This window comes from Petaurus breviceps, unplaced genomic scaffold (genome assembly GCF_028583685.1).
Source record: "Petaurus breviceps papuanus isolate PSGF00001 unplaced genomic scaffold, PetGlider_PUasm1.0 79, whole genome shotgun sequence".
NCBI classification, from domain to species: domain Eukaryota; kingdom Metazoa; phylum Chordata; class Mammalia; order Diprotodontia; family Petauridae; genus Petaurus; species Petaurus breviceps.
This window is the reverse complement of record NW_027186523.1, coordinates 15,729,093-15,738,961: the sequence shown is the minus strand read 5'-3', so window position 1 is coordinate 15,738,961 and position 9,869 is coordinate 15,729,093. Positions and strand designations below refer to the sequence as shown.

Here is a 9,869-nt window from a genome sequence, read left to right as displayed (position 1 = left end):
TATATTTAGATCTGGCAGGTACTCCAGAGGCCATCTCTCTCAACCACCTTATTTTACAGATGAGAGATATTGGGACACAGAGATATTAAGTGACTTGAACAGTCTCAAAGATTAGCAAAGTGAATTCAAAAGCAGAATTCATTTCTCTGACTCAAAATCTAGTGCTCTTTCCCTTGTAACAGGCTGTGTCCTTAACAGAATTAAGTTAAAATGTGTAAGGGGATGAGTAGAGTAAAATGCTACAAAGTTGGAGCCAGAATATCAATTGTTGTTCAGTTGGGATTTTCTTGGTAAAGACACTAGAGTGGTTTGCCATTTCCTTCTCCAGCTCACTTAACAAATGAGGAACACCAGGTTAAGTGACTTGCCCAGGGTCACACCGCTAGGACATGTCTTGAGGCCAAATTCAAAATCAGGGAGAGGAGTCTTTCTAACTCCAGGCCCAGCACTCTACCCATGGCAGCAGAATGGGTATGAATAACTACCCCCTAGTCAGCATATAAAAAACCTAAAATGCCAGGTTAAAGAGTTCACATTTTATCCTATAGGTAACAGGGTCCACTGAGGCTTTTTGAGTAGGAGAATAAAGTGGTCATATTACGTGTATTAGGAAAATAATTTGAAATCCATCCTTTTAAGACTTTATACCTTATTCAAGTGGTAATAAAAGATTTTTTTTTAATCTCCTTGTGTTCCAAGCATATTTCAAAGTAAATTATTCCCCTAAACCAAGAACTGGGGAAAAGGAAGACAGACTGTCAGAAGCTGGACATGAGGCAGAAACATACTTATTCTGTTCTTTGTTACAAACCACGTCATCTGTTGGTGATTTAATTATCTTTATTGGAGGAAAACAAGAAGTTGTCAATCCCTTTATCATTATGATAGAAATTTTGATATGTATACATGATTGTCAAGGCAGAGAATCATTTGCTACATAGCCCCATGAACAATTTTGCAGTTTCGCAAACCTATGTAGGTTAAACTTTTTGCAGTGTTTATTACATGCATGGAGTAAATACACAATTTCCCTTCTTTTGGACAAGCAAAAATTGAACCAATCACAAGCCTGATAATAATAGGCACATGGACATTCCTGAATTCAAAATTGTAAGCTTTTAGAAAACATGCTTGCATTTAGGGGAAGAGAGAGAGGGCCAGTTACATTACGCACTGTAGCAACAGATGCCAATTTGGAAATTATTGCAAATTTGACTCTGGACAGAATGTACGTCGTATGTCTCTCGACTAGAACACTGAAAAAGGAAACAATGCCTTTCTGAAACCCTGGCCTCTGGGACCCACAGTGAAGAGGCTACCACAATGTCACTGTGTCTGCTCTCAAGAACAAACAATTTGTCATTTCTGGACCAATTACCAGACAAAATCAAGTGTCTTTTGTGTGAAAGCTCTGATGAATTCTGCCATCAAGCCCAAGGCCTGTAGGCAGCAAACACTAACAGCATTTTTCTTTTCCTTTGACTAATTCCCAAACCAAGATGGCCATCCTTATCTGGGCTAGCACCATGCCTTGGACTCTGCTGCGTTGCCAGAGGTGTGGGGTAGACAGGAAGGGGCAGGGGAGGAAATGACAACCATCCTTACTGTTGATACACAATTTACATTTGGAACTTTTAGACAATGGCAGTCCTGTATGTCTATGACCAGGGTCCCAAACTTCTCCCTACACAATCATTATTTCCTGTCCCAGAAGAAAATAAAATCACCCTTAAGTAAAATAACACAAAAAGCAATCAGAAGATACAATAATGTGCAAAGTTCCCCGGAGACAAAAAGATTAAAAACTTGTTTTATGGCAAATACAGAAGCGGCAATAGGGATTACAAAGGGTCATTGTAACAGAGTTCATCCCTTCGGTGTAGAAAGATACAGGAACTGAAGCCATTCCACATTTTGCTGAGTCTAGAAGACCAGATTTAGCAGCCACATGCTGAGGGTTTGGCTTCCAAAGATAGGGCTCCTTGGGTTTGCCGAAAGCAGAGTGTCCCCCCCCCCCAAAAAAAAAAAAAAACTTGACCAGAAGAACTGCTCCTGGTGCAGAGAGGAGGGAAGGAATAGAATATGGACAGAATGACTTGCTGGGTTAGCATTGGAGCTAGCTATTATATAGAGCATAAGAAAGATCGAGCCTTGTTCGGCATGCATGGTGGACTTCATAGTGTGTCCAAACAGATTGGTGCATATTGAGATGCTGTGTTTGCAGGTGACTGGGTTGTGAATTGAGATGTGCTGGCATCACAAGGACAGGATGGTTTACACATGGGCTCCTCATTCTGCCTTTTCCTCATCCTCCTTGACAGACATACAGAAGTGCTTGCAGCCTATGACGAAGTCCATGCTAGATGGCATGGAATTTTCTGGAAGGGGAAAATTGTTTTCTAGCTCTTCCCCTCCTCTCTACCCCAGAATTGTTTCTCCAAATATTGGATCTTTGCAGTTCAGTGTTTTCAATCATGACAATCAAAAGATTGGAAAATTTCCTGCTAATACCAGCTATGCATTTAGCTCTCCATTCGGGGCAAGGCATCCACAAACAATTACTGGTGACATACAGGCATCTATATGCTCTCTATCCCTCCCCCAAAGACAGATGGAACAGTGCTTGGTCTGGAATGTGTTTAAAGGAAAGGCCACCTCTGCAGGGATGGAGGTGGGAAAAAAGACGAGGATGTACAGTTTAAAAGTGACATGCAGCACAGTTCCACACACATGGGTCAAATGGGAGGACACCCATTTTGTTCTTCAGCAGCAATTTATTTGACCCTGGAGATCTCTTTCTGTCCTTCCTCTTTGTGATTCTGAAAACACTAGGAAAGAACAGCTGAACTGCCCTTGGCCTTCTTACTGGTACTGAGTGTCCCAAAAGTCTTAGTGCAAGTTAAAGCTATCAAAGCTTAAAGACACACAAAGACTTTTGGGACACCACATACAGAGCCAAACAAAACATCCCTGTAATCCTTCTTTCTCTCGGGGGAGTATAGGATAAATGACATAAAGGCTGAGTATTTAGAGCTGAAAACCCCATTCAGAAGTTAAGGTATGGGGAATAATTCTAATTCTATTGCATTAAAATATCAAGAAAAGAATTTCAGTATAAATTCATTTAATGGGATATTTTGTAGAACCATCTGCAAGGCCAGCTGAACCACAGTGCCCTTCATAACAAGTACAATATGACTAAATTAATTTGTCTTGTGGTGATAGAGCTTTCTTATTGTTTCAATCAATTGGCTCTTCATGGAAGGTCTTGGTCTTTAGTATTGTTTTTGGACAATTCAATCTATCATTTCACTCAACTCATTCCTCAACAAAGGTCAAAGCCTTTGTCAAATCTTAAGTAAATCCTAAATGAGATTGGGCTACTTAACTTTTGAAACATTCAATCTGGTCAAAGATTAGAGAATCCAAGGTCTTCTTAGAGACATGATCTCTGGGTCTTCTTCTTCCCTGCCCCCTCTATCAGGGCCCTTATACCCTTGGGGTTCATAGAGTTTCCCTGGAAGGAGAGCCTTTCCTGTTAACACTTAACCTAGTATCACACAGGGTGTTCAGCGATGGCTTTCCAATGCAGAAAGTGGGCAGGGCCAAAAATTACAGGTTAGATCAGAAAGCAGAGGCTAGGTCTTAGATCCCTACATCAGCCCCCTTCTTAACCAGCTGCTTAATCAGCCCCCTTCTTAACCAGCTGCTTACTAGAACACTTAAAAACTCATCTATTTATTCAAGAGAATTCTCATTTCACCCTACTGAATATCCAGACATTGGGGAAGGAGGGCCCTTCCTTATCTCTGCCACTAAAATTACTAACAGAATCCTCTGGGTCTGTAAAAATGTTTGTATTGAGAGGCACTGTGGATGTCCTGGCAGAGGGAATGTACCAGGTGACCTGAACCACTTACAAATGTTGGGGTGACTTATTTTCCCTCCATATGCATGTCCACTTTAGTGGAAAAAAGTCTAAGGAAAGCTCTTCTTCCCTCTTATATTAAAATGGGGAAATTTGGAGGGTGAGAAATTCAGTGTCATCTAATAACAACAGTAACACTAACTAGAATGTGTATAGCGCCTTGTGGTTTACAAAGCACTTTACAAATATTATCTCATTTTATCCTCACAACAACCCTGGGAGGTAGGTGCTATTATTGTCCCCATTTTACAGATGAGGAAACTGAGGCAGACAGAGGTTAAGTGACTTGCCCAGGGTCACGGCATGAAATAAAAAGGCTATCCTCAATCTGTCTCTTCACTTATAGAACCAGAATGGCAAAGAAACCACTCCCTACCTAGGCAGAGCTCCAAAGTCAGTTCTCAAGGGCCTTTCAAAGTTACATGTTTTCCATTGGTGCTATATCATTCTCTTTCCATCTGCCCCTACCAAAGCTAATGACCAGGATTCCAATCCACTTGACATCTGGGAGGGAGAGAAGGTGGTTCTCCAGTGGAGAGGTGGCAGGGGGGACAGCCTAGAGAGTGCAATAGTAAGAAAAGGGCTGCTCTGGGATGAGAAACCGCAATGGTAACCCAGGAGCTTGCCTTTCTCTCTTCCTCAGTTAGTACTGAAGGGCAGTCAGGACAGAACCTTTGTTTGTGTTTCAGGGAAGATAATGGTCAAGTCTGCTAGAGAAGGATGGGAGGTAGGTGGGCAGGGGAGCAGTAGAAACAACCAGGTTAAGATATTTAGACATCAATTCAAAATATTTGCTCTAGTTTTGGGGAAGGGAAGGACTGAGGCAAGGTAAAAGAAGAGGCAGAGAAGATGCTTGCTGTACAGAGCTAAAAGGGCCTAATGTGGACCTTGGGCCTGTGAAGATGTGAGCTGGGTTTCTTTGAAGCCCATGATCATGCGCCATCTTTCCCTCATCTTTTTGCTTTGCTCAAACTGGACTGTCTTCAGCTGTAATTATAAACCCATTGTTTTACAAACAGGATACCGAAAAAAAAACCATGCCTCCAAAATGGAATCCCTTTCCATCCAAGCCAAAGTAAAAATAGAATCACAGACTCATGAAATTGTGAGAGACCTAGTTCAAACCAGTCCTCAACAGGAATCACCATTACCCATCCCTTGACAAGTGGCTACTGAGCCTTTGCTTGATGGTTTCCAGCCTTGGGAAGCACCTTTCCCTTTCAGATTGCCTTCTACCTAATCTGTATGTCTTGTATGTCCCTGGGTACTTACATTCTGCTTCACACTAGAATATAAACTCCTTGGGGACAAGAACTTATTTTTGCTTTTCTATCCCCATCGCACACAGTAAGCAGTTAATAAGCCCAAGTTAATTAACAGACTGCTTCTGGAGGTGGCATATTCCACCTTGGGGCCACTCTGACTGCTAGGCATTTTTTCCTAACACTGATCTTAAATCTTCATCTCTACAAATTCCACCCATTCCTCCTAGTTTGGACCTCATGGGGCCATAGAAATGTCTCCTGCCCCTGTAAGACAACCCTTTGCACACGTAAATCCTGCCAACACACCCAAGTATTCTCTAGGTTGACTATCCCTAGCAAAATCCTTACTTTTCCCATTTTGTAATAACAAGGAAGATCCTGCCAATGTCCCCTCAGCACCCAATGTGGAGCCTCACACATTTGAAGTGCTTAACAAATTCTTTTCCATTCACTGTTCAAGGACAACCAGTCATTTTTCTTTTACCAGCTTTGAGAGGCTTAATATTCCACATACCCTCTCAAGGCATAAAATGTAGTGGAAATATCATCCTATTCTATGTACAAGGTAGGGAGATACCAAACCCAATCCTCATTGTCATATTTTACATAAAAAAGATGCTTAATTGGTCCACCTGGACTCTTGCTATAGTAGCACTGATGTGAGACAGAGAGGTGTTACCATAGCCCTGCACAATGCCAGAGAAATGATCCAAATTAAAGCGCATACCCATAGATGAGATTTCTTTTTTTAAAGCTTTCTAGCTGTTTGGAATCTTCCAACCATGTAGTTATTTCAGATTAATTGCATGCGCCCTTTGTATAACATGCATCTCATAAATTTCCTCCAGAAAAAGAAAAGTCTTTGTTATCACGGGTAACTTTCAGAATATAGCTTTCAAATTTCCTTTATAAATGCAGATGCTTACCCACAGCCCACAAGGCTGTGTTTTCTTTTTAAGCATGCGCTATGGTACCAGACTAAGGACCCCTCGCCAAGGATCATTTGTCATTTTGCGATCATGAATTGCATAAGCTTTAATGTTCCCCATTAGTCATGCAGGTGAAGACTATTCATTTCATGGTGAAACACTGGACTTTTCTTGAATACTGTCTATTATACTAAGATCATTCTCCTTCTGAAGTTGGAAACTGTATGGACACAGCTGCTGCACACAACTACTAGCGTCTTTCCAACCCACATGACACTTTTCTGAAAAAATATCCAAGCTAATATATTTCCTGACTTTGCAAACATGATCAATCTTCAAAAGACAACTTGCTTTCTTTTTACCATGCAGTTCAGGGCACGATGGGAATGAAAGCAGCAGCAACAGCCATCGTCGCTAAAGGGTCTGCCCTAGCCTGTCTTTCTAGTCATGCTGCCTTGCACGAGTATTTCCCTGTCAGTAGCGCCATCTTCAAAGACCCAGGGCCAACACTGTGGCAAATGTAACAAATTGTATTTGTTTGGAGACTGACAAAGGTAGGGAGATGAGGGGGATATAACCTAAGGAAACCTAATTGTACAAAGGCATTTGAGGATTTTCCGAATTCAATTGACTTCTTAAAGATTATCTTTCTATAGGAGGAGGGCAGAAGGGCAAAGGCCAGGACAGTTTATTCCTAGGGAAATAGGTGTATGGTTGAACTCTGGTGCCTTTCACTGACATCTGGTGCATCTTATTGGATGCTCTGAATGGCCAGATGCCAACTCTGGTGTTCTGTGCTCAGGATGCCATCCTGTGCAAAGTCAGCATTCTGAACCACCTGTCTATCTCACACTTCCTTTAAACAGCATCTATAAAGTCTATCTGAAGAACAAATTCACCCTTTTTACTCTGCACTTGCTAGTGGTGTATACCTATAGATGGGTCTTTGGTTCTTCTAATTCTACAAATTCCGTGACTGGCCTAAAAGCGCCAGCTGCAACTCACTAAATCAATATGGATACTGTCACTTGTCTTTTTCCACTAAATGTGGCCAGTGAAATGAACTCTCCCTTGATTCTCCCCACCAATCCAGATGGGAATAGGTTGGAGAGCTGGAATAGCAACTTTTATGAGTTGGGGGAAGGAGGGATTTTCAATTGATAATGAAAAATCTTTTTCCAAAAAGTTGAAAGAGAGATTTTAAATCTGCATAGCTTTAAGAAAGAGGGCAGAATTTTTAAATGTCACCCCTCTTCTGAGAAAGATAGCTGTGTGTGGGCAGTAGAATTTAACAATAAGATTGTGGTAGGTTTCTTGTGTGAGGAAGGCTTTTCAAAAACATCAATGTATGAGCATGTCAACCATAGCAAGTTTATACTGTGAAGTAGCCATGGCAATACCAGCTCTGTAGGTCATCCCCAGAGGAAGGGCTCTTTTCTCCAGAAAACCAGGCTTCCTTCCTGAACTCCAGAGCTCAGGTCTGGTATAGAAGGGCAGCCCTGTCCTCGCTGGCATGGAAATTGAAGTTTCAGGCCTCTGGGGAATAGACTGTGTTCTGTAGGACCTAAATCATGCCATGGCTATGGTTTCTGGATTTGTTTGTTGAGTGTTCTGGGATGGCTGGTGTGGAAAGGGTCATGACAGGCAGTAACTTCTAGGAAAGCCTTTTCAGGAGAGAATGATCCCAAATGCTGAATGGCTGGGCTGTCTTGTGCAGTGAGCTGCCCCTCCTAAGAAGGGAGATACTAAAAAGGAGTAATCGAAGCCAAGTGAACAATTATATTGGGAGACAGATCCTCTATCCTATTTTAGTAGATCTTTAGAAAATAATTTTCAATCCCCTTGGAATGAAAAACAATCTGTAGGTGGGGATGATGGAAATCTCTACTTACTAAAGAGCTTTATGTGACTGAAGAAGTATAGATTTAAAAGGAAATACCTCTTAAAAAGAAAAGAAATACCTAATGCACAAAAGTTACCAATATTTAAATAATCCAGTTGAAACCTTGTTTTTTTCCCATTAATGAAAAAATACAACATATACTGTTACCTACACTGAGAAGAGAGTAAATGACTGGGGAATGGGGGTGAGGAATGCGAAGGTCCATTCAGGTAGGGCATCTCTAGACTCATATATACAGCACCAGATCCAACCAGTTAAATTGGCTCCCCTTGAGTCTGTAAAGTTCGTGAGAAATGAACACTTCAGAATTGCAGTATAAAATATGGCCATAAAAAAAGCTTCTGTCTTCCAGTCCTGTGCAGGAAGGGGCACCATGCAAGGTGAAATCACTCCGGTGAGATCACGTCCTGCTGGCCACTGGTGGGGCCTTCTTTCCTAGCTCTTCACTCTCCCCCACCAGCCCAGCCTCCACCTCCGGGGACAGTCACTTGCTGCCAGTGTGGACTGTGGTCACAGTGGTTGGCCTCGGTCTCCGCTCAGACCCTACTGCAGAGACACCCGAAGAGGAGGAAATAAAACTACAGAGTGTGGAGGATGCCAGGCCTGGAAGAGAAGCCAGAAAAGACAATGAACAATGTTAACAACAACTGTGCTGCAACTAGATTTATTCCAAGAGAAATGAACATGAATGTGGAACCCAACAACAAGACGGGTCCCAGAACCTCAAGTCTTCCGTTGGAATTTTTGTAAGGCTCCCACCTCTGGCCCCCTCTACATGGATGGAATCCTGGGATGGTTAATTAGAAGAGTTCATGGTGCATAGATTAGAATTGGAAGGAGCAACAGAGTTCAGCCTGCTCCTTTTACAGATGGACAAACTGGGACCTAATTAGTTAGACATCGGTGCCAAAACTTTAGGTGCTGCTGGGAAGGATTGAAGGTTCCTAGAAGAAACTGGGGAAAGTTCCATCAGATTGATAAGGAAAGTAGCTCTGCTTGCTACTGGAAGCCAGAAGGGCCTGCCCTGGCAAGGACTTCATTTCTTTAGAGATCAAAGGAGGAGCTAAGGCAGTGATTTGGCCTGGGACTGGAGAGCAGAAGCAGCCCTGGCAGGGAACACACGGAACAGATCTTTTTTAGAACTTTCAACCTGAGCTAAGCTAAATGAATGATAGCAAGTACTACATGGGACTTCCCCCCACCCCCCAACTTGTGATTGCACCAATGTGAGGCACTCCCCACAAAGAAAGTCCCTCTACCAGTGCAGACCAGCACCTTTTCTGTCCCTGAGAGTCTTAGAAAGTTGTTTAGGACGTGAAGAGGTGGGTCACACAGTCAGGGAGCTAGAGGGGCAAGACTTGAACGCAGGCCTTCCCGATTGAGACTGACTCTCCTCTAAGTTACACCTTCTCATGTGTCCCTTCAGCTACATGGAGCTGGTGTGTTTGAAGACCCCACGCAGTGGAGTAGTTTATTTAAGTAACTGAGTCATCCCTTGCTAGACTTTAGTGGACAAACTGGATAACGAGATTGGACTCGAGAAGCCAAGGAGCACGGTGGCAGGCCTGGTCCTCATACCACTGAATGGCAGACACCAAGAGCCCACGAGTGGCATGCTCTAGCTTTTGTAGCTATTTAATAAGGCAAGCCTCTAATTTAGAAATTGCCATGCATAAGGGCTCAGAGCTATGCAAAGGCTTGAAGACCAGGGTTATTATTAGTATTAGTTCTGCTATATTTGAGGTTTAACTAGGTTTTTGTGGTCTACACTGGAAATCTAACCGTTACTTATACTCTTCCTATGGGAAAATGAAGCATTTTGAGTTCCAATCAGCAGATTTAAA

General features: G+C 42.5%; 1 protein-coding gene across 2 annotated transcripts in view; it reads right to left on the bottom strand.

Annotated features, from left to right (window-relative positions):
* Window positions 1–822: 822 nt before the first annotated feature.
* Window positions 823–9,869, bottom strand: part of CAMK1D (calcium/calmodulin dependent protein kinase ID) — a 482,788-nt gene continuing 473,741 nt past the window's right edge. For both annotated transcript variants that reach the window (XM_069106410.1, XM_069106411.1), the window contains one exon: window positions 823–8,628. In XM_069106410.1, coding sequence (XP_068962511.1) covers window positions 8,510–8,628 — 119 coding nt within the window. In that variant the 3' untranslated portion in view covers window positions 823–8,509. The remainder of the gene's footprint in view (window positions 8,629–9,869) is intronic.